The sequence below is a fragment of the Bufo gargarizans genome, chromosome 2 (assembly GCF_014858855.1).
Source record: "Bufo gargarizans isolate SCDJY-AF-19 chromosome 2, ASM1485885v1, whole genome shotgun sequence".
NCBI classification, from domain to species: Eukaryota; Metazoa; Chordata; class Amphibia; order Anura; family Bufonidae; genus Bufo; species Bufo gargarizans.
This window is the reverse complement of record NC_058081.1, coordinates 268,633,407-268,659,796: the sequence shown is the minus strand read 5'-3', so window position 1 is coordinate 268,659,796 and position 26,390 is coordinate 268,633,407. Positions and strand designations below refer to the sequence as shown.

The 26,390-nt window shown below is 41.5% G+C and overlaps 1 protein-coding gene across 3 annotated transcripts in view; it reads left to right on the top strand.

Moving 5' to 3' along the window:
• Window positions 1-26,390, top strand: part of PTPRZ1 (protein tyrosine phosphatase receptor type Z1) — a 250,893-nt gene that overhangs the window by 66,917 nt on the left and 157,586 nt on the right. For all 3 annotated transcript variants that reach the window (XM_044280285.1, XM_044280284.1, XM_044280283.1), the window contains exons 2-3: window positions 16,642-16,704; window positions 19,527-19,703. In XM_044280285.1, the coding sequence (XP_044136220.1) occupies window positions 16,642-16,704; window positions 19,527-19,703 (240 nt within the window). The remainder of the gene's footprint in view (window positions 1-16,641; window positions 16,705-19,526; window positions 19,704-26,390) is intronic.

Genomic DNA, 26,390 nt, shown 5'->3' with positions numbered 1-26,390 from the left:
ATAGCATCCTCTGTGTAAGTGTGTATACATAGATATCTGTCAGTCAATGATAGTTGTACATGGGGGAGTTATTATCAGTGATTGATAGCATTCTCTGTGTAAGTGTGTATACATAGATAGCTGTCAGTCACTGATAGTTGTGTACGGGGGAGGTGTTATCAGTGATTGATAGCATTCTCTGTGTGTGTATACATAGATAGCTGTCAGTCACTGATAGTTGTACACAGGGGAGGTGTTGTCAGTGATTGAGAGTGTTCTCTGTGTAAGTGTGTATACATAGCTGTCAGTCACTGATAGTTGTGTACGGGGGAGGTGTTATCAGTGATCGATAGCATTCTCTGTGTAAGTGTGTATACATAGATATCTGTCAGTCAATGATAGTTGTACATGGGGGAGGTATTATCAGTGATTGATAGCATTCTCTGTGTAAGTGTGTATACATAGATAGCTGTCAGTCACTGATAGCTGTACATGAGGAGGTGTTATCAGTGATTGATAGTGTTCTCTGTGTAAATGTATATATACATAAATAGCTGTCAGTCACTGATAGTTGTACACGAGGGAGGTGTTATCAGTGATTGATAGCATTCTCTGTGTAAGTGTGTATACATAGATAGTTGTCAGTCACTGATAGTTGTACACGTGGGTGGTGTATGGAAAATCTCGAGCTATTTACTATACATCAATCTGCTAATCTTCTCCTGCACTATAACATGCTGCTTTTTGTGGAGATGTATCCTTAAAGGGGAGTCATATTTTCTCCAAGTCAAGCCCCTTAGCTCAGCCTAAGAAACGCCCCTACAGATAAAATCTTGCGTGAGCTTCCTTGCTTCGAGTCAAGGTAAGCACGCCCCCTAACTGTCCGCTCTTTTGTTAGATTGACAGCCTGCAGTGTGGCCGGGAACGCATAAGTCTCGCGGATGCGCTCCTTGGTAAGGCGCAATCCTGTCTCCGGGTGCTGCTGTTAGCCAGATTTCAGCGTGCTTACCTAGACTCTAAGCAAGTAAGCCTCATTTGCCTACGACCTGCGGGGGAATAAAAGTTGATTTACAACGATCATGCTCCTCAGATGTCTTACACAAGAACATCATTAGAAGCCGGATGTTACCAGCTTTAAGGTACTGCTGGCGGTTTATGATCCATTTTGGTGCTGACAGGTTCCCTTTTAAGTCTCTACCTAAAGCTTGCCTCACTACTTGCCTGAATTAGAAATATGATTACTTTAGTGTTTATTTCTTTGGGCCTCCCGTTCCAAAGATATCAGTTGTCAGTGGTTTGCCAAGAGGACATTAACTGCAGGTCTTCTCCCGAGGTGAAGTGATTTTAATTGCTGTGCCGTTGTCCAGAGAGTGGCAGCGTCCTCAGTGTGGTCTAGTGAGATAAGTAATAGTCTTGATAATTAGAGTCACGGCGATGATGACCCACCTCGGGAGAAGACTCAAGGTATCTGCCCCCTTAGCAAACCACTGGCAGTTTACATACAGGGTGCCAGATGTCCTGAGGACAATATCTTGGGGAAGGGAGGCCCAAACAAATAATCACTGGAGGTATTAGCAGTTCCATCAGGGGGCTAGTTTTGACTATTTAGTGATAGGTCCTCTTCGAATGAATCTTTTCCAACAAAACTATTCATCAATCTGCTCAGCTCCTCCTGCTCTGGAACATGCTGCCTGCATATAGGACATGACAGGTGCAAACTAAGGATATGTAATAAGTAGTAACCTTTATTTATGCTGTATCAACACATTCCTCAGCAAAGAGGCAACAAGCATAGAAAATGAGACGTAATGGTTTTTGCCACCATGAACATTGATGGCATTCATGGTGCCAGACCACTGGAGGGAACTCATTGGCAGGTGAAGAGATTATGTTGGCCCATAAAATGTACACACCACTGACACAGTAACAACTTGCTGTGAACTTACTCAACATTTACAGGAGGAGTACCAGAGTAACAGGGCGCAGTGTAGCGTTATACGAGTATTTACTAAAACAGACCTGTCAAGAGAGGTGACGGGACCTTTTTTGTGATTTTATATAAAGTAACATTTTTGATAATGACAGAATATTTTTTTTTCCCTTGACAAAAAAAATCCGATTTTAATTTTACTTAGAAACAGCGACACTCTTGCCCAAGCTTCTGAGTACTCGGGGATGTTTTCGTGTCAGTCTTTGGTAATATCTGCAGATGGAAATGGCAGTTATGACAGACATGCACAAACAGGATTGGAATGAGTAAATTACAGTTACTTCAGAAGTGCCTAATACTGTAGTTCCAGGCTGAACGAAGGAGGCTTTCCCGTTTTTATTTTTAATTAAGCCCCAAGCATTAAAACTTTTCAGACATGACTGTGCAAGATGAAGACCTGCGTTACGTCAAAGGAAATGTGAGTAAAGTGCCTGGAAGGAAAGGCAGGTCCTGAGCCAGAGGAAGACACAGGACGTAAACACGTTATCTGACGAAGGCTGCAAATCGCAGCTCACTAGAATAATACGGAAAACCTTCGGGTTCTTGCATAAGCAGAAGAGGCCTATTATGTACCTTGTGTAGGGTGTGATTCCAGCCCGCCTGATGACAGGATCTACAGCAGTCATGCAGTCCACACCTCAGTAACTTTTGTTGAAAATGGTAGTGTTTAGCCTTGTGAGTATTGAGTTCTCGTGTCTGTTGTGGAAGTGAAGGTTATAACAACATGTGCGAAGAGAAAATGAATTAGTAGCTAGATAATGTACATGAATGTAGCCTCGTTGACACCTGGGTGCAGCAGGCATGCCGTTTCTACAATAATGTGAATCAGTGTTGTAGCAGAGCTGAATTTATGCAACATTGGGGCAGATTTACTAATTATATAGATGGCGTAAATGTATGCCTTAGGCCTCGTTCACACGGACGTGTGAAGCCCGTGACCATGCTGTGGACCACAAATTGCCGTAATGCACGGGCACCTTCCGTGGGGCAGGTGCATGGGGATCGCAGACCCATTCACTTGAATGGGTCCGCGATCCCTCTGTTCGGCAAAAAGATAGAGCATGTTCTATCTTTTTGCGGTGCGGAGGCACGGAACCGCAGAAAGCACTCCGTAGTGCTTCCGTAGTGTTCCATTCCACACCATTGCGGACCTATTGAAATAAATGGGTCCGCATCCACGGAACGGTGTATGTGTATTGCGGATCGGCAAATTCTGTCCGCAATACGGGCACGGGACACCGACGGTCGTGTGAATGAGCCCTTATTAACAAAGTAAGTGATTTCCATCAGCGATTTTGAGCCAAAACCAGATGCAGCTCTAAACACAAAACAAGTGCAAATCTTTCCCTAAGGCTAGGTCTGCACGACGACATTTGTCGCACAACAATAAGTCGCGCGACAGATAGGGCACAACTACACTGCAACGTTTGTCGCATGACATTTTATTGCACCAATGTCGCGCGACAATTTTTATAATGGCAGTCTATGGTGTCGCACTGCAACATACTGCGACGCAACGGTCGCTGAAAAATCCATCTTGAATGGACTTTCAGCGACTGTTGCGTTTCAGTCGCATGTTGCAGTGCGACACCATAGACTGCCATTATAAAAATTGTGGCGCGACATTGGTGCGACAAATGTCGTCGTGTAGACTTAGCCTTATACCTTATGTGTGTGGAGGCTCAAATCTTGGTTTTGGCTGAAAATCACTGCTGGAAATCACTGACCAAACACTGACTGTGTGAATGAGGCTTTGAACAGGCAGTGTAGACCTGCACCAGGGGCTCAGGCTGGATGCTTTATACCAACTATTGGTTGGCTTAATTTGAGATAGAATTTAAGCCAGAAATGTGGCGCAATTTTGGCACAAACAGGGACATTTCATTATAGTTGTTATGGGGCTTCATGCAGATCTCTGCATTCAGTGGCGTAACTAGAGTGTTATGGGCCCCAGTGCAAACTTTGGATCGGGGCCCCCCCCCCCCCCCATTTATACAAAGAAGCGGCAGAATTTCTTACTAAGGGCTCTTTCCCGTGCGGCTAGTCCGCTGCGTGAATGAGAGCCAAGCCCCATTCCGGACAGCAGAGACAGCTCCGTGCCTCTCTGTGACCTTTTTACTACAAAATCACAATGAGATAAAGTTGTCACCGTGATTTTGTAGCAAAACGATCATAGAGAGGCAAAGAGCATTATCAATCATGTTACTACTCAGTGTCTCTGCTGTCCGGAGCGGGGCTTGGCTTTCTTTCACACAGCAGTTTAGCCACACGGGATCCGCTCGTGTTAAAGAGCCCTAAGCCCAATGCATGGCTACACTCACCCAGTCCTAATAAAATCTGGTCCTACCTCATCCAGGGTGTCTCTGGCGTCGGCGTGATGTCCGCTGGATCCAGAACAAGGTTCCTGTGGTGATAGAGAAAAAAAGAATAATCACATAAGGAAGGGATGGTGACTGCCCCTATGAAACTACCAGCAGGGGGCGCTGTGCTGGCCTGGTAGACTGAGCTATGCCAATGTATAGCAGGGTAATTTAGGACATTTCCCCTAAGTGCAACCACACGGTACTAATGTCTACATTGTGGCCCCTCACAGTACTAATGCCCACCTTGTGGCCTTTCACAGTAATTAAGCCCACCTTGTGGTCCCTTCACAAAAGTTATGTCCTTCTTGTGGCCCCTCACAGCAGTTATGCCTACCTTTGTTCCTGTCACAGTAGTTATGCCCAGATATGTGTCCCTCACAGTAGTTATGCCAAATATGTGCCCCCTAACAGTAGTTATGCCAAATATGTGCCCCCTCACGGTATTTATGCCAGATATGTGCCCCCTCAAAGTAGTTATGCCCAGATAAGTTCCCCCTCACAGTGGATATGCCCAGATATGTGCCCGCTCACAGGGGTTTGCCCAGATATGTGCCCGCTCACAGTGGTTATGCCCAGATATGTGCCCCTCACAGTGGATATGGCCAGATATGTTACCCCTCACAGTAGTTATGCCAGATTATGTGCCCCTCACAGTAGTTATGACCAGATATGTGCCCCCCTACAGTGGTTATGCCAGATTATGTGCCCCTCACATTAAATATGCCCACATATGTGCCCCTCACAGTGGTTATGCTAGATTATGTGCCCCCCTCACAGTAGTTGATATATGTGCCCCCCTCACAGTAGTTATGACATATTAGGTGCCCCCTCAGTAGAGATGCCCACTTTTGTGCCCCCTCACTCTAGTTGTGCCCATCAACCCCCTTCCCCTTTGCCCCCAGTCTGCAGTGTTAGGAAAAGAAAATAAAAAAACACATACTTACCCTCTTCCCTGGTGTTGCGCTGCCACACTCACATGGCACTGCTGGCTGTGCTGAAGGCAGTTTCCCGGGCCTTCAGAGCTCCTCCCACAGCCAGCAGCGCGATGTGCGGCCAGCAGAGGGAGCTCTAGAGCTCCTGCTTCACTGATGATCTGGATACAGCCTGGCAGTGACAAGAAATGCCGGGCGGACTGTATGTGAGTGAGTGAGTGCGCGCGTCCCCCCTCTTCCTCCTCCCCCCCTCTGCGCAAACCTCCCCCACCTTGCTTCATATTAAACATGTAATGGAGCGCCCTGATGGGGGCCCGGCATTGTCACTGTACTTCATGCTGGGCCCCGTCACAGCGCTTCATTACATGTTAGTACAGCGGGCCCCTCCCCCCGACGGGCCCGGTCGCAGTCGCACTCCCTGCGACCGCGATCGTTACGCCCCTGTCTGCATTTACTATAATTTTCGCCAGAAACAGTCTATGCCAGCTAGGGGCATTCAGTACAGTTTCTTGTGCACACCAGGACAGAAATGTACCTAATTTATTAAGAAGCATCTACCTGGCATCTGACACCAGCACAGGGCAATCAATTCTGGCATATAGGTATGCCAGTCTTGATAAATGTTCCTCAAAATGTTGAATCATATGCCATGTCCCTTTTCACACAAAGCCATGCACCTTTTCTGGTAAGACACAGCCCTTTTTTGAACTAGGAGCAGAACCTTTCTCTAAACCTATATGCACCAAACCAGTCCACTTTTTGGTGCAATTTATGCCAAAATCTACATGCACTGACATTAGTAAATATAGCCCATAGTCTGTGCATTCTGCCAGTGTAGTGCATGGACCTGCAGGCCATATACACTCCAATTAATTATTTAAAAGGTTTATCTGACCCCTGCAAACCACATATGTCCAGGCCCCTCACACACAATATACTTACCTCGTTCTCCGGCACCCGTGTCACTCCTGGCCCCCGCACGGCCGCCTCTGCTTCTCCCCATGCACGGATGAAAACATCTGGTGACGGGCGGGAAGGGGGCAGCCAATAGCAGGGGGCGACAGGGACAAGCCTCCCTAGCGTCATCCGAGATGCTAGGAAGGCTTGTCCCCGCCTGCCATTGGTGCCCCCCACAGGATGTTTTCATCAGCGCACTGGGAGAAACAGCGGGGACCTGGAGTGACGCGGGTGCCGGGGAGCGATGGTAAATATATTGTGTGTGAGGGGCTTGGGCATATTGGGGCACATTTCAGGGGTTGGATAACCCCTTTAAGTGGCAGATATGCCTCTTATACATTATATCCTGAACAGGAAGCAAGATTTTTTTAAAGCAAGATATACATATAGTGGTCCAGTCAGTACCGGGAAAATGCAATTCAACTTAAAAGTACATACAGTTGCAAAAAAAAGTATGTGAACCCTTTGGAATGATATGGATTTCTGCACCAATTGGTCATAAAATGTGATCTGATCTTCATTTAAGTCACAACAATAGACAATCTCAGTCTGCTTAAACTAATAACACACAAAGAATTAAATGTTACCATGTTTTTATTGAACACACCGTGTAAACATTCACAGTGCAGGTGGAAAAAGTATGTGAACCCTTGGATTTAATAACTGGTTGAATCTCCTTTGGCAGCAATAACTTCAACCAAACGTTTCCTGAGGTTGCAGATCAGACGTGCACAACGGTCAGGAGTATTTCTTGACCATTCCTCTTTACAGAACTGTTTCAGTTCAGCAATATTCTTGGGATGTCTGGTGTGAATTGCTTTCTTGAGGTCATGCCACAGCATCTCAATCGGGTTGAGGTCAGGACTCTGACTGGGCCACTCCAGGAGGCATATTTTCTTCTGTTTAAGCCATTCTGTTGTTGATTTACTTCTGTGCTTTGAGTCGTTGTCCTGTTGCAACACCCATCTTCTGTTGAGCTTCAGCTGGTCGACAGATGGCCTTAAGTTCTCCTGCAAAATGTCTTGATAAACTTGGGAATTCATTTTTTCTTCGATGATAGCAAAGCAGCCCCAAACCATGATGCCCCCACCACCATACTTCACAGTTGGGATGAGGTTTTGATGTTGGTGTGCTGTGCCTCTTTTTCTCCACACATAGTGTTGTGTGCTTCTTCCAAACAACTCAACTCTGGTTTCATCTGTCCACAGAATATTTTGCCAGTACTGCTGTGGAACATCCAGGTGCTCTTGTGCAAACTGTAAACGTGCACCAATGTTTTTTTTGGACAGCAGTGGCTTCCTCTGTGGTATCCTCCCATGAAATCCATTCTTGTTTAGTGTTTTACGTATCGTAGATTTGCTAACAGGGATGTTAGCATATGCCAGACACTTTTGTAAGTCTTTAGCTGACACTCTAGGATTCTTCTTCACCTCATTGAGTAGTCTGTACTGTGCTCTTGCAGTCATCTTTACAGGATGGCCACTCCTAGGGAGAGCAGCAGCATTGCTGAACTTTTTCCATTTATAGACAATTTGTCTTACCGTGGACTGATGAACAGCAAGGCTTTTGGAGATACTTTTATAACCCTTTCCAGCTTTCTGCAAGTCAATTTTTCTTAATCATAGGTCTTCTGAGAGCTCTTTTGTGCGAGGCATCATTCACATCAGGCAATGCTTCTTGTGAAAAGCAAACCCAGAACTGGTGTGTGTTTTTTATAGGGCAGGGCAGCTGTAACCAACACCTCCAATCTCATCTCATTGATTGGACTCCAGTTGGCTGACACCTCACTCCAATTAGCTCTTGGAGATGTCATTGGTCTAGGGGTTCACATACTTTTTCCACCTGCACTGTGAATGTTTACATGGTGTGTTTAATAAAAACATGGTAACATTTAATTATTTGTGTGTTATTAGTTCAAGCAGACTGTGATTGTCTATTGTTGTGACTTAGATAAAGATCCAATAACATTTTATGACCAATTTGTGCAGAAATCCATATCATTCCAAAGGGTTCACATACTTTTTCTTGCAACTGTATATTTGAAGAAAGAGGAAAATAAAGCTGCAAAAAAAAAAAAAAAAGTCAATCCAATATACTGCTGCTACTTCTTCTACTCCTCCTACTACGACCAGGGCGACTACTCCAGAAGCCTGTTTTCCATCTCTATATAGTGAAATTGTGCAAAGCATTGTAAAAGTTGGCTTAATTTAGGGTATAGTTATCATGTGAAAACATAACAATTGTATACCTCTTCCTATAAGGACACATTCAGATGAATGATATTCACATCCAGGTGATCTTCCATTGCAATGAGTGGAGGGTGGCTGCACATTTGCAGCTGTTCTCCCTTCACTTGGGGGGCCCTGTTCTGGAGATTGGAGCACGTCCTTGCATGGTATTTGGTAACTGTATTATGAGTGTGTATATCTACTTTAAAATCTGTTTCCATATACTGAAATTTATGAGAAAATGGATTAAAGTTTAAAGTTTTCATAGTAATAAGTGATGACAGAGTAAAAGCTTAAAACAAGTTTACAGAAACTGGATTCCACTTTACCATTGGAAATTGACTCTACTTGGAGTCCTGAACATGCTCCGCATCATCTTTTCCCCTTTGCTGTAGGCAAGTTTTATCCGTTCTCAGTAATTAAAGGATTACAATTATTTTCATTACTTTTCATCTCCAGCTCAAAGGTAATCTATTAAAAGTGGCACTAATTAATTCTGTACAACCATGGATGTCCTGACACATGATATATTATATATGACAATTAAAATACCAGTCATAAGGCTCTGTTTACGCACTAGTCTCGCTGGTGAAAATAAAAGGAGGCTGGATGGAAACCCTGGTGGACCCCATCAACGATAGATTGAACAGAGCCTTAAATCATATGTTATTCCATAAAACATATCCGTATGGTTTCTGTATGCGATCCGTTTTTTGCGCAGGGAGCAATATGGGCTGGGTATAGCATTTCTACAGTATGGATCTGCAAAATACAGATGACATACGGATGTGTTCCGTGTGTGTTCCGTATTTTTTGTGGACCCATTAACTTGAATGGGGCCTCGGACCGTGATTTGTGGACAATAATAGGACATGCACTACTTTTTTGCAAAACGGAAATACGGAAACGGAATGCACACCTTCCGTTGTTTTTGCGGACCCATTGAAGTAAATGGTTCCGCATACGGTCCGCAAGAAAAACAGAATGGAAGAGGAAAGAAAATATGTTTGTGTGCATGAGCCCATACAGAAAGATAGGAGGCTCCGGTGTTGTTCAGAAGCAGTAGAGAAGCAGTTGATTTATCAAGCACACAATCTCAGCTAGCTCTGAGACTCCCCTATTGCCGGATTCTACAGATCACTGCTGGATGCCTATTGACTATAATGGGTTCCAACGGTGATGTGGTCGCTTTTCGGCATAAATAGCAGGTTTCAACCGGACAAAAAAAAGTTGCATGCAACGTTTTTTTGCTGGATCCTGATGCCACAGATGCGAAAGCTGCCTTAGCAGGGATGGATCTTGCCTGACAGCAGGCAGTGGAGGGCAACTTAAGTAGAAGTGAAACCCTAGTGGCCATGATTTACAGATTTTTTTTCCGGTGGATGCAAGCATACTTTTTAAATGAAGCGATTCTGAAATTTGCCAGTTACAGCATTCTCTATTGAATTAAATTAAATTGTGTGAAAGTACATTGACTCTTTAACCCCTTAAGGACATAGGGCGTACCGGTACGCCCTATTTCCCGAGTCCTTAAGGACCAAGGGCGTACCGGTACGTCCTAACTTAAAATCTTAATTCCGGCGCCGCTGGGGTTAATCGGAACGGGATTTCGGCTGAAATCATTCAGCCGGCATCCCGTAACAACGCAGGGGGGGGTCATTTGACCCCCCCGTATCGGCGATCGCAGAAAACCGCAGGTCAATTCAGACCTGCGGTTTGCTGCGCTTTTTGCCGTTTCTGATCCCCGCGGTCCCTGACCGCGGGGATCAGAAACTTCAGAGTGCCCGAAATCAATATTGTTAACCCCCCCCCTGCACCCCTGCACGATTTGATGGCGGCGGGTGGTGCAGGGGGGGTGTCGCATGCAGTGGGGGCGTTGCGGGAGGCGGGCGGTGCGGCAGGCGGGATCGCGATCCCCCGCCCGCCTCCCATTGCATAATCGTTGGTGTACAGTGGGTATACCAGGGTGCCAGCACATTGCTGGCACCCTGGTATAAACGGCTGACATCGTTGATGCGATGTCAGCCGTTTAACCCTTTCCATACAGCGGTCCGTACGGACCGCTGTATGGAAAAGGTTAACAGTAAGAGGGAGCTCCCTCCCTCTCCGATCGGGGGGCTGCTGTGCCTTTGCAGCCCCCCGATGGGAGAAGGAGAGAGCCCCCAGACAGCCCCCCCAGAACCCCGTCCTTACCCTTCCCCGTCTGCGAAGTTCTGACCATAACTGAGCAGACGGGGAAGGTTCCCATGGCAACAGGACGCCTGATCAGGCGTCCTGCTGTCCATGGTGCTGAACAGATCTGTGCTGAAAGCATAGACCTGTTCAGTGTAAGTAAAATACAGTGCAGAAACCTATATAGGTTCTGTTCTGTATTTTACAGACATCAGACCCACTGGATCTTCAAGAACCAAGTGGGTCTGGGTCAAAAAAATCAAATAAAAAGTGAAAAAAGTTAAGATAAAAAAAAAAAACATTTATCACTGAATAAAAATTAAAAAAATAAAATACACTACACATATTAGGTATCGCCGCGTCCGTAACGACCTGATCTATAAAATGGTCATGTTACTTTCCCCGCACAGTGAACGCCATAAAAATAAAAAAATAAAAACTATGAGAAAATTGAAATTTTGCCCACCTTACTTCCCAAAAAAGGTAATAAAAGTGATCAAAAAAGTCGCATGTACGCCAAAATAGTACCAATCAAACCGTCATCTCATCCCGCAAAAAATGAGACCCTACTCAAGATAATCGCCCAAAAACTGAAAAAACTATGGCTCTTAGACTATGGAAACACTAAAACATGATTTTTTTTGGTTTCAAAAATAAAATCATTGTGTAAAATGTACATAAATAAAAATAAAGTATACATATTAGGTATCGCCGCGTCCGTATCGACCGGCTCTATATAAATATCACATGACCTAACCCCTCAGGTGACCACCGTAAAAAAAAAAAAAAAAAAAACTGTGTAAAAAAAGCAATTTTTTGCCATCTTACGTCACAAAAAGTGTAATAGCAAGCGATCAAAAAGTCATATGCACCCCAAAATAGTGCCAATCAAACTGTCATCTCACCCCGCAAAAAATTAGACCCTACTCAAGATAATCACCCAAAAACTGAAAAAACTATGGCTCTTAGACTATGGAGACACTAAACAATTTTTTGGTTTTCAAAATGAAGTTATTGTATAAAACTTACATAAATAAAAAAAATTGTATACATATTAGGTATCGCCGCGTCCGTGACAACCTGCTCTATAAAATTACCACGTGATCTAACCTGTCAGATGAATGTTGTAAATAACAAAAAAAAAAAACATGCCAAAAAAGCTATTTCTTGTTACCTTGCCGCACAAAAAGTGTAATATAGAGCAACCAAAAATCATATGTACCCTAAACTAGTACCAACAATACTGCCACCCTATTCCGTACTTTCTAAAATGGGGTCACTTTTTTTGGAGTTTCTACTCTAGGGGTGCATCAGGGGGGCTTCAAATGGGACATGGTGTCAAAAAACCAGTCCAGCAAAATCTGCCTTCCAAAAACCGTATGGCATTCCTTTTCTTCTGCACCCTGCCGTGTGCCCGTACAGTAGTTTAGGACCACATATGGGGTGTTTCTGTAAACTACAGAATCAGGGCCATAAATAATGAGTTTTGTTTGGCTGTTAACCCTTGCTTTGTTACAGGAAAAAAAAATATTAAAATGGAAAATCTGCCAAAAAAGTGAAATTTTGAAATTGTATCTCTATTTTCCATTGAATCTTGTGCAACACCTAAAGGGTTAACAAAGTTTGTAAAATCAGTTTTGAATACCTTGAGGGGTGTAGTTTCTTAGATGGGGTCACTTTTATGGAGTTTCTACTCTAGGGGGGCATCAGGGGGGCTCCAAATGGGACATGGTGTCAAAAAACCAGTCCAGCAAAATCTGCCTTCCAAAAACCGTATGGCATTCCTTTCCTTCTGCGCCCTGCCGTGTGCCCGTACAGTAGTTTACGACCACATATGGGGTGTTTCTGTAAACTACAGAATCAGGGCCATAAATAATGAGTTTTGTTTGGCTGTTAACCCTTGCTTTGTTACTGGAAAAAAAAATATTAAAATGGAAAATCTGCCAAAAAAGTGAAATTTTGAAATTATATCTCTATTTTCCATTGAATCTTGTGCAACACCTAAAGGGTTAACAAAGTTTGTAAAATCAGTTTTGAATACCTTGAGGGGTGTAGTTTCTTAGATGGGGTCACTTTTATGGAGTTTCTACTCTAGGGGGGCATCAGGGGGGCTCCAAATGGGACATGGTGTCAAAAAACCAGTCCAGCAAAATCTGCCTTCCAAAAACTATACGGCGCACCTTTCACTCTACGCCCCGCTGTGTGGCCGTACAGTAGTTTATGGCCACATATGGGGTGTTTCTGTAAACAGTAGAGTCAGGGCAATAAAGATACAGTCTTGTTTGGCTGTTAACCCTTGCTTTGTTAGTGGAAAAAATGGGTTAAAATGGAAAATTAGGCAAAAAAATGAAATTCTCAAATTTCATCCCCATTTGCCAATAACTCTTGTGCAACACCTAAAGGGTTAACGGAGTTTGTAAAATCAGTTTTGAATACCTTGAGGGGTGTAGTTTCTTAGATGGGGTCACTTTTATGGAGTTTCTACTCTAGGGGTGCATCAGGGGGCTTCAAATGGGACATGGTGTCAAAAAAACTGTCCAGCAAAATCTGGCTTCCAAAAACCATACGGCGCACCTTTCACTCTACGCCCCGCTGTGTGGCCGTACAGTAGTTTATGGCCACATATGGGGTGTTTCTGTAAACAGCAGAGTCAGGGCAATAAAGATACAGTCTTGTTTGGCTGTTAACCCTTGCTTTGTTAGTGGAAAAAATGGGTTAAAATGGAAAATTAGGCAAAAAAATGAAATTCTCAAATTTCATCCCCATTTGCCAATAACTCTTGTGCAACACCTAAAGGGTTAACGGAGTTTGTAAAATCAGTTTTGAATACCTTGAGGGGTGTAGTTTATAGAATGGGGTCATTTTTGGGCGGTTTCTATTATGTAAGCCTCGCAAAGTGACTTCAGAGCTGTAGTGGTCCCTAAAAATTGGGTTTTTGTAAATTTCTGAAAAATTTCAAGATTTGCTTCTAAACTTCTAAGCCTTGTAACATCCCCAAAAAATAAAATATCATTCCCAAAATAATTCAAACATGAAGTAGACATATGGGGAATGTTAAGTCATCACAATTTTTTGGGGTATTACTATGTATTACAGAAGTAGAGAAACTGAAACTTTGAAATTTGCTAATTTTTCCAAATTTTTGGTAAATTAGGTATTTTATTATGCAAAAAAATTAATTTTTTTGACTTTTTTTTACTAGTATCATGAAGTACAATATGTGACGAAAAAACAATCTCAGAATGGCCTGGATAAGTCAAAGCGTTTTAAAGTTATCACCACTTAAAGTGACACTGGTCAGATTTGCAAAAAATGGCCTGGTCCTTAAGGTGAAAATGAGCCCGGTCCTTAAGGGGTTAAGGGGATATTCTTAACTTGGACATTTATGCCATATTAATAGGATATGTCATGTCATTAATTTCCAGTAGGTGTTGCACCTCTAGGAAGTGCTCTAGAACTGTGCCCTGCCATGAATGTAGAGCACATAAAAAAAAAAAACTAAAAAAAAAATGGCTGCACACCATGTAGAGCACATCATGCATGAGCAGCTTTCGCCGTTCACTTCTCAAAGACTTCCAAAGATAGCAACGTGCTGGCTTAGCTTTTTTCAGAAGTCCCATAGCAATTACTGGAGAGCACACTGAGCATGCTCTCTTTTCAGAGCAGGGCCCCATTCACGAGCACAACATGCTCTCCATTCATGATGGGGTCCCAGGTGGGAACCGACATATCAGACATTCAGGGCATATCTATTGATTAAATCTGCCGTTTATATGGGAGTCTCCCCTGGAGGTAGATGTGGGGGAGAAGATCCAGGAATTATGAAACCCCTTGTTCCCAGTGGTAAGCCAGAATTATCTGGTACCAGTTTATTCCCCCTCCACTTGAGTGATTGCTTGGCCGAGGCTGAGTCCTTGTGGAGGTTTAGAGTTGCTTTTAAATGGGGTAGATATAAGTGCTTTTATAAAGTATTCTGAATTATATTTGTAGCAGTAAGCTGTGTACAAGTTGGACTAAATGGCTGTGTTACTTTAGACACTATCCTAAATTAGGAATAATTCCCTTGATTCAGTATAATTCCCTTGTATAGTATTTCATGTATTTGTGCATAGACATACAGTATATGAACTTCTTATTATGGAATATTATTTCTCTGAAACACTGATTCATATTTTACTCTCCATGCTCAGAAAAAAGGATAAATAGGTGGTTGCTCACATATAGGCGTAAACTATGTACAGACGTGGACAAAATTGTTGGTACCCTTTGGTCAATGAAAGAAAAAGTCACAATGGTCACAGAAATAACTTTAATCTGACAAAAGTAATAATAAATTAAAATTCTATAAATGTTAACCAATGAAAGTCAGACATTGTTTTTCAACCATGCTTCAACAGAATTATGTAAAAAAATAAACTCATGAAACAGGCATGGACAAAAATGATGGTACCCCTAGAAAACACAGAACATAATGTGACCAAAGGGACATGTTAATTCAAGGTGTGTCCACTAATTAGCATCACAGGTGTCTACAACCTTGTAATCAGCCATTGGGCCTATATATATGGCTCCAGGTAATCACTGTGTTGTTTGGTGATATGGTGTGTACCACACTCGACATGGACCAGAGGAAGCAAAGGAAAGAGCTGTCTCAAGAGATCAGAAAGAAAATTATAGACAAGCATGTTAAAGGTAAAGGCTATAAGACCATCTCCAAGCAACTAGATGTTCCTGTGAGTACAGTTGCACATATTATTCATAAGTTTAAGATCCATGGGACTGTAGCCAACCTCCCTGGACGTGGCCGCAGGAGGAAAATTGATGACAAATCTAAGAGACGGATAATCCGAATGGTAACAAAAGAGCCTAGAAAGACTTCTAAAGAGATTCAAGGTGAACTTCATGCTCAAGGAACATCAGTGTCAGATCGCACCATCCGTCGTTGTTTGAGCCAAAGTGGACTACATGGGAGACGACCAAGGAGGACACCATTGTTGAAAACGAATCATAAAAAAGCAAGACTGGAATATGCCAAACTACATGTTGACAAGCCACAAAGCTTCTGGGAGAATGTCCTGTGGACAGATGAGACAAAAATCGAAGTTTTTGCCAAGGCACATCAGCTGTATGTTCACAGACGAAAAAATGAAGCATATCAAGAAAAGAACACTGTCCCTACTGTGAAACATGGAGGAGGCTCTGTTATGTTCTGGGGCTGCTTTGCTGCGTCTGGCACAGGGTGTCTTGAATCTGTGCAGGGTACAATGAAATCTCAAGACTATCAAGGAATTCTAGAGAGAAATGTACTAGCCAGTGTCAGAAAGCTTGGTCTCAGTCGCAGGTCATGGGTCTTGCAACAGGACAATGACCCAAAACACACCGCTAAAAACACCCAAGAATGGCTAAGAGGAAAAAATTGGACTATTCTAAAGTGGCCTTCTATGAGCCCTGACCTCAATCCTATTGAGCATCTTTGGAAGGAGCTGAAACATGCAGTCTGGAAAAGGCACCCTTCAAACCGGACACAACTGGAGCAGTTTGCTCATGAGGAGTGGGCCAAAATACCTGCTGAGAGGTGCAGATGTCTCATTGACAGTTACAGGAAGCGTTTGATTGCAGTGATTGCCTCAAAAGGTTGCGCAACAAAATATTAAGTTAGGGGTACCATCATTTTTGTCCATGCCTGTTTCATGAGTTTATTTTTTTACATAATTCTGTTGAAGCATGGTTGAAAAACAATGTCTGACTTTCATTGGTTAACATTTATAGAATTTTAATTTATTATTACTTTTGTCAGATTAAAGTTATTTCTGTGACCATTGTGACTTTTTCTTTCATTGACCAAAGGGTACCAACAATTTTGTCCACGTCTGTATGTTGCAAGTAACCGTGTATTTTCCTTTTTATACCGTTAAAACTATAGTATGAGAATTTGTTTTTATACGGTTTTTGAATTTGAAGCTGTTCTGAAATGACTAATGAACCTACCATGCTCATGAATATGTTTCCTTCTTTCCTAGGTTTGGTATCTGGCTATAGACAGCAGCGAAAAATAATTGAAGATATAGATTGGTCCTATACAGGTAATTATAACTGTTGCACCGCCATCTGCGCCTGGAATACACCTAATTTAGGCTACTTTCACACTAGCGTTCGGGTGTCCGCTTGTGAGCTCCGTTTGAAGGCTCTCACAAGCGGCCCCGAACGGATCCGTACTGCCCTCATGCATTCTGAGTGGATGCGGATCCGCTCAGAATGCATTAGTCTGGCACCGTCTGTCCTCCGCTCCGCTCAGCAGGCGGACACCTGAACGCTGCTTGCAGCGTTCGGATGTCCGCCTGGCCGTGCGGAGGCAAACGGATCCGTCCAGACTTACAATGTAAGTCAATGTGGACCGATCCGTTTGAAGTTGACACAGTATGGCTCAATTTTCAAACGGATTCGTCCCCCATTGACTTTCAATGTAAAGTCAAAACTGATCAGTTTGCACTATCATCCGTTTTTTTTGTTCATGGTAATGCAAACGGATCCGTTCTGAACGGATCTAAGCGTTTGCATTATAGGTGCGGATCAGTCTGTGCAGATACCAGACAAATCCGCACCTAAACGCAGGTGTGAAAGTAGCCTTAGGCGTATTTCAGAATAGTAAATGACGCCCGTTGTTTGTGAGTCTTCAGGTTTTTTTTAACGCCCGTGCAAAACGCATCAAAACTGATTGCCCCCGCATGGAAAAAAACTGAAACACGGAACGCAATAGCAGACAAAACTGACTGAACTTGCTTGCGAACTGGTGCGAGTTTCACTAAACGCACCCTGACACAATCTGTATCGTTTGTATGAAAGAGGCCTAAAGGGTTTCTATTACATAAAGGACTGCCACATCTCACCTTGATTAATGTAAGACTATATTACAATATGTAGTCCCAGCTATGTCCCAGCTCCTGTGCATGCGCAGAGAAAGCACTAAAGGGAGCAAACTGCATATAGAGTTATACAGATAGGATCCTTTGATTCTATTAAGCTCCCTATGTGGGCAGGTAGAATATTGCTTTTTAAAGAATATGTAACATATTGAACTATTTTACGGTTTTCAATAGAGTGCAACATTATATTTTATTTCAGAGGAGCCTAAAATCTTAAACTTCCCAAATTCCTTGCTCGCTAAATGTCTGCACAGAATATTCCCTGGAGACACTGCCCAATAATCTATGTATGAAAAATGAATTAGATAGTCACACTATTAGACGGTTGACTGTTTCCAATAACGGTCCACAGAATGGCATCTCTGGCTTGTAATACAGGCAGATCAGTAAAGTATAAGTAATGCAATGTATTTTCTAAACTATTCAGCTTTTTTAGGTCATATCCACATATATAGGGCCATCCGGTTCAGTTCCCCTCTGGCATTTTCTACTTCACTGAACTGAAGCTAGAAGTGATCCCTTAGTTGTCTATGGGATTGTTCATATCCATGCGGCACATGACTGATGACACCTGATGTCAAACAGCACCGGACAGAAAAACGCTGCATGCAGAGTATAGATGCTGGATCTGTGCACGTATATCAGTCTGGCTACCATCCTGAAGTAGCTGGCCGGACGCGGCCTTACTTTATAATTCATATCTAAAACAATATACGTAACTTTATTTTTTTATGCACTTGAACTGTAAAATATTCTTTAAAGTGAGACGCCTATGTATCACGGTGCAAAAAGAGAAAGGAATTTGAACGAAATTGACCCCAAGCTCGGTAGTAGAATATATTATAGCATTCATGCGGAGTCACTTGGGACTATCTCTATAGAAAGCGTTGAAATGATAGTGATGCATTACATTTTTCTGCGCACATTCACCCAGCTGTACTTTAAAATGAATCTTGTACAAACAAACCCTCACCATTAGATTTAATCCTTGTGAAGTGAGAGGTTGCACAAGAGCCGGCATGAACACCGCTGGTGTGTATGCCAAATGTTACAAGTCTTACTAATCTGATGTGCCGATGAAATGGCTAATTACATGACACACGATACAGCAGAACAGGATGAAGACGTGGATCAAAAGACGGAGGTTCTGTATAAAGAACTGTTAGAAACCCGAGATGATGAGTACAATAGGTAGTAATAATAATATAATAATAATACAGGCCCCAATCCTGCTAAAAAATATATACAAATGTTCATATTTTGCTGCTACTATTATTTTTATATGAAACCAGTGTCAGACTGCCATGCTGTGGACCTTTGGAAAATAGGGAAAAAATGGTCCTTAGCACAAGCTAATGTCATCCAAATAAGTTTTGAATTGATTGACATCTGTTGGACCCTGGAGGACCCATTAATGAATGAGAAAAAGGCCCCACGAGTGAATCTTCTTATACTTTGGGGGGTGACTCTGAACCGGAATAAAGCAGTAATATTTGTGAATCGCCCATAAGAATGGTCCTTAGCACAAGCTAACGTCATCCAAATAATTTTTGGATTGATTAACATCTGCTGGACCTTAAAGGACCCTTTAATAAATGAGAACATGGCCCCACCAGTGGATGTTCTGGTACTTTGGTGGGGGACTCCAACCTGGAATAAAGCAATATGTGAAGAATACAGCGATGACAGGTTTTTTGAGCCAGGGATAGCCTTCTGATTTATGCAGCATGGCCTTGATGTGCTTCCATATAAGCGTCACTGGATGTCGTATGTACAGAGCTTCTTCAGACATACAGTATATATTTCTTCATACATACGGCATCCGGTGAAGCATGTCACTATTTTCTTTCTGTTGGTTTGATACTGTACAGTAGAGGCCCCATGTACCTCTATAGGAGACTGAATACAGCAATGCTCATGAGTCCTTATAGTTGCCAGTATTGCGGCTTTCATGAAATATTCAAATAATATCTATATTACAGAAAGCTTAAGCCAAACAAATTGGGTGAAGAAATATCCAGCATGCAACGGTGCCAAACAATCTCCCATCAACATTGATGAGGATCTCACACAGCTGAATATGAACCTGAAGAAACTAACATTTAAAGGCTGGGAACAAACATCGAATCACACTTTAATTCGAAACACAGGAAAAACAGGTATTTTTTTTTTCTTTTTTTATGTGCTTTACCTGGAAGATTGCAGTTATTAATCCAAAAGAATGTAAAGTGTTAAATTCATGTAGTAATTGTATAATCCTGTTGTATTTTGCCTGGAGCCAAGCAAACAGTCATTTTTAAGCCTGTAACCTACAATTACATAAGGGCGGCATGGAGTCAGCAATATGTTCCCATTATTAGCGAGTGCTACGCACTGCCGAATCGGCCTCTTTTAAGTGCATTAAGGTGTGTGCAGAAGTGTCACAAATTCCATTAATATACATAGTATGGGTAAGGGAAGTAAGGGGGGAGTATACAGTACAGGTTATACATAGTCCGGATAAAGCAGAGTATACAGTACAGGTTATACATAGTCCAGATAAAGCTGAGTATACAGTACATGTTATACATAGTCCGGATAAAGCTGAGTATACAGTACAGGTTATACATAGTCCAGATAAAGCTGAGTATACAGTACAGGTTATACATAGTCCGAATAAAGCTGAGTATACAGTACAGGTTATACATAGTCCGGATAAAGCTGAGTATACAGTACATGGTATACATAGTCCAGATAAAGCTGAGTATACAGTACATGTTATACATAGTCCGGATAAAGCTGAGTATACAGTACAGGTTATACATAGTCCGGATAAAGCTGAGTATACAGTACATGGTATACATAGTCCGGATAAAGCTGAGTATACAGTACATGGTATACAGACGTGGACAAAATTGTTGGTACCCTTTGGTCAATGAAAGAAAAAGTCACAATGGTCACAGAAATAACTTTAATCTGACAAAAGTAATAATAAATTAAAATTCTATAAATGTTAACCAATGAAAGTCAGACATTGTTTTTCAACCATGCTTCAACAGAATTATGTAAAAAAATAAACTCATGAAACAGGCATGGACAAAAATGATGGTACCCCTAACTTAATATTTTGTTGCGCAACCTTTTGAGGCAATCACTGCAATCAAACGCTTCCTGTAACTGTCAATGAGACATCTGCACCTCTCAGCAGGTATTTTGGCCCACTCCTCATGAGCAAACTGCTCCAGTTGTGTCCGGTTTGAAGGGTGCCTTTTCCAGACTGCATGTTTCAGCTCCTTCCAAAGATGCTCAATAGGATTGAGGTCAGGGCTCATAGAAGGCCACTTTAGAATAGTCCAATTTTTTCCTCTTAGCCATTCTTGGGTGTTTTTAGCGGTGTGTTTTGGGTCATTGTCCTGTTGCAAGACCCATGACCTGCGACTGAGACCAAGCTTTCTGACACTGGCTAGTACATTTCTCTCTAGAATTCCTTGATAGTCTTGAGATTTCATTGTACCCTGCACAGATTCAAGACACCCTGTGCCAGACGCAGCAAAGCAGCCCCAGAACATAACAGAGCCTCCTCCATGTTTCACAGTAGGGACAGTGTTCTTTTCTTGATATGCTTCATTTTTTCGTCTGTGAACATACAGCTGATGTGCCTTGGCAAAAACTTCGATTTTTGTCTCATCTGTCCACAGGACATTCTCCCAGAAGCTTTGTGGCTTGTCAACATGTAGTTTGGCATATTCCAGTCTTGCTATTTTATGATTCGTTTTCAACAATGGTGTCCTCCTTGGTCGTCTCCCATGTAGTCCACTTTGGCTCAAACAACGACGGATGGTGCGATCTGACACTGATGTTCCTTGAGCATGAAGTTCACCTTGAATCTCTTTAGAAGTCTTTCTAGGCTCTTTTGTTACCATTCGGATTATCCGTCTCTTAGATTTGTCATCAATTTTCCTCCTGCGGCCACGTCCAGGGAGGTTGGCTACAGTCCCATGGATCTTAAACTTATGAATAATATGTGCAACTGTACTCACAGGAACATCTAGTTGCTTGGAGATGGTCTTATAGCCTTTACCTTTAACATGCTTGTCTATAATTTTCTTTCTGATCTCTTGAGACAGCTCTTTCCTTTGCTTCCTCTGGTCCATGTCGAGTGTGGTACACACCATATCACCAAACAACACAGTGATTACCTGGAGCCATATATATAGGCCCAATGGCTGATTACAAGGTTGTAGACACCTGTGATGCTAATTAGTGGACACACCTTGAATTAACATGTCCCTTTGGTCACATTATGTTCTGTGTTTTCTAGGGGTACCATCATTTTTGTCCATGCCTGTTTCATGAGTTTATTTTTTTACATAATTCTGTTGAAGCATGGTTGAAAAACAATGTCTGACTTTCATTGGTTAACATTTATAGAATTTTAATTTATTATTACTTTTGTCAGATTAAAGTTATTTCTGTGACCATTGTGACTTTTTCTTTCATTGACCAAAGGGTACCAACAATTTTGTCCACGTCTGTACATAGTCCGGATAAAGCTGAGTATACAGTACAGTATACATAGTCCGGATAAAGCAGAGTATACAGTACATGTTATATGGTATATAGTCCGGTAAAGCTGAGTATACAGTACATGGTATACATAGTCCGGATAAAGCTGAGTATACAGTACAGTATACATAGTCCGGATAAAGCTGAGTATACAGTACATGTTATATGGTATATAGTCCGGTAAAGCTGAGTATACAGTACAGTATACATAGTCCGGATAAAGCTGAGTATACAGTACATGTTATATGGTATATAGTCCGGTAAAGCAGAGTATACAGTACAGGTTATACATAGTCCGGATAAAGCTGAGTATACAGTACATGGTATACATAGTCCAGATAAAGCTGAGTATACAGTACATGTTATACATAGTCCGGATAAAGCTGAGTATACAGTACAGGTTATACATAGTCCGGATAAAGCTGAGTATACAGTACATGGTATACATAGTCCGGATAAAGCTGAGTATACAGTACATGGTATACATAGTCCGGATAAAGCTGAGTATACAGTACAGGTTATACATAGTCCGGATAAAGCAGAGTATGCAGTACATGGTATACATAGTCCGGATAAAGCTGAGTATACAGTACATGTTATACATAGTCAGGATAAAGCAGAGTATACAGTACATGTTATACATAGTCCGGATAAAGCAGAGTATACAGTACATGGTATACATAGTCCGGATAAAGCTGAGTATACAGTACATGTTATACATAGTCCGGATAAAGCTGAGTATACAGTACATGTTATACATAGTCCGGATAAAGCAGAGTATACAGTACAGGTTATACATAGTCCGGATAAAGCAGAGTATACAGTACAGGTTATACATAGTCCGGATAAAGCAGAGTATGCAGTACAGGTTATACATAGTCCGGATAAAGCTGAGTATACAGTACAGGTTATACATAGTCCGGATAAAGCAGAGTATACAGTACAGGTTATACATAGTCCGGATAAAGCTGAGTATACAGTACATGTTATACATAGTCCGGATAAAGCTGAGTATACAGTACATGTTATACATAGTCAGGATAAAGCTGAGTATACAGTACATGTTATACATAGTCCGGATAAAGCTGAGTATACAGTACAGGTTATACATAGTCCGGATAAAGCTGAGTATATAGTACATGGTATACATAGTCCGGATAAAGCTGAGTATACAGTACATGTTATACATAGTCCGGATAAAGCTGAGTATACAGTACATGGTATACATAGTCCGGATAAAGCTGAGTATACAGTACAGGTTATATAGTATATAGTCCGGATAAAGCTAAGTATACAGTACATGGTATACATAGTCCGGATAAAGCTGAGTATACAGTACAGGTTATACATAGTCCGGATAAAGCAGAGTATGCAGTACATGGTATACATAGTCCGGATAAAGCTGAGTATACAGTACAGGTTATACATAGTCCGGATAAAGCAGAGTATACAGTACAGGTTATACATAGTCCGGATAAAGCTGAGTATACAGTACATGTTATACATAGTCCGGATAAAGCTGAGTATACAGTACATGTTATACATAGTCCGGATAAAGCTGAGTATACAGTACATGTTATACATAGTCAGGATAAAGCTGAGTATACAGTACATGTTATACATAGTCCGGATAAAGCTGAGTATACAGTACAGGTTATACATAGTCCGGATAAAGCTGAGTATATAGTACATGGTATACATAGTCCGGATAAAGCTGAGTATACAGTACATGTTATACATAGTCCGGATAAAGCTGAGTATACAGTACATGGTATACATAGTCCGGATAAAGCTGAGTATACAGTACAGGTTATATAGTATATAGTCCGGATAAAGCTAAGTATACAGTACATGTTATACATAGTCCAGATAAAGCTGAGTATACAGTACATGGTATACATAGTCCGGATAAAGCAGAGTATGCAGTACATGTTATACATAGTCCGGATAAAGCAGAGTATACAGTACAGGTTATACATAGTCCGGATAAAGCAGAGTATACAGTACAGGTTATACATAGTCCGGATAAAGCTGAGTATACAGTACATGTTATACATAGTCCGGATAAAGCTGAGTATACAGTACATGTTATACATAGTCAGGATAAAGCTGAGTATACAGTACATGTTATACATAGTCCGGATAAAGCTGAGTATACAGTACATGGTATACATAGTCCGGATAAAGCTGAGTATACAGTACAGGTTATATAGTATATAGTCCGGATAAAGCTAAGTATACAGTACATGTTATACATAGTCCAGATAAAGCTGAGTATACAGTACATGTTATACATAGTCCGGATAAAGCAGAGTATACAGTACATGTTATACATAGTCAGGATAAAGCTGAGTATACAGTACATGTTATACATAGTCCGGATAAAGCTGAGTATACAGTACATGGTATACATAGTCCGGATAAAGCTGAGTATACAGTACAGGTTATATAGTATATAGTCCGGATAAAGCTAAGTATACAGTACATGTTATACATAGTCCAGATAAAGCTGAGTATACAGTACATGGTATACATAGTCCGGATAAAGCAGAGTATGCAGTACATGTTATACATAGTCCGGATAAAGCAGAGTATACAGTACATGGTATACATAGTCCGGATAAAGCTGAGTATACAGTACATGGTATACATAGTCCGGATAAAGCAGAGTATGCAGTACATGGTATACATAGTCCGGATAAAGCTGAGTATACAGTACAGGTTATACATAGTCCGGATAAAGCAGAGTATACAGTACAGGTTATACATAGTCCGGATAAAGCAGAGTATACAGTACATGTTATACATAGTCCGGATAAAGCAGAGTATACAGTACATGTTATACATAGTCCGGATAAAGCAGAGTATACAGTACATGGTATACATAGTCCGGATAAAGCTGAGTATACAGTACAGGTTATACATAGTCCGGATAAAGCAGAGTATACAGTACAGGTTATACATAGTCCGGATAAAGCAGAGTATACAGTACAGGTTATACATAGTCCGGATAAAGCTGAGTATACAGTACAGGTTATACATAGTCCGGATAAAGCTGAGTATATAGTACATGGTATACATAGTCCGGATAAAGCTGAGTATACAGTACATGTTATACATAGTCCGGATAAAGCTGAGTATACAGTACATGGTATACATAGTCCGGATAAAGCTGAGTATACAGTACAGGTTATATAGTATATAGTCCGGATAAAGCTAAGTATACAGTACATGTTATACATAGTCCAGATAAAGCTGAGTATACAGTACATGGTATACATAGTCCGGATAAAGCAGAGTATGCAGTACATGTTATACATAGTCCGGATAAAGCTGAGTATACAGTACAGGTTATACATAGTCCGGATAAAGCAGAGTATACAGTACATGTTATACATAGTCCGGATAAAGCAGAGTATGCAGTACAGGTTATACATAGTCCGGATAAAGCAGAGTATGCAGTACATGGTATACATAGTCCAGATAAAGCTGAGTATACAGTACAGGTTATACATAGTCCGGATAAAGCTGAGTATACAGTACAGGTTATACATAGTCCGGATAAAGCTGAGTATACAGTACATGTTATACATAGTCCGGATAAAGCTGAGTATACAGTACATGTTATACATAGTCCGGATAAAGCTGAGTATACAGTACATGTTATACATAGTCAGGATAAAGCTGAGTATACAGTACATGTTATACATAGTCCGGATAAAGCTGAGTATACAGTACAGGTTATACATAGTCCGGATAAAGCTGAGTATATAGTACATGGTATACATAGTCCGGATAAAGCTGAGTATACAGTACATGTTATACATAGTCCGGATAAAGCTGAGTATACAGTACATGGTATACATAGTCCGGATAAAGCTGAGTATACAGTACAGGTTATATAGTATATAGTCCGGATAAAGCTAAGTATACAGTACATGTTATACATAGTCCAGATAAAGCTGAGTATACAGTACATGGTATACATAGTCCGGATAAAGCAGAGAATGCAGTACATGTTATACATAGTCCGGATAAAGCAGAGTATACAGTACAGGTTATACATAGTCCGGATAAAGCAGAGTATACAGTACAGGTTATACATAGTCCGGATAAAGCTGAGTATACAGTACATGTTATACATAGTCCGGATAAAGCTGAGTATACAGTACATGTTATACATAGTCCGGATAAAGCTGAGTATACAGTACATGGTATACATAGTCCGGATAAAGCTGAGTATACAGTACAGGTTATATAGTATATAGTCCGGATAAAGCTAAGTATACAGTACATGTTAT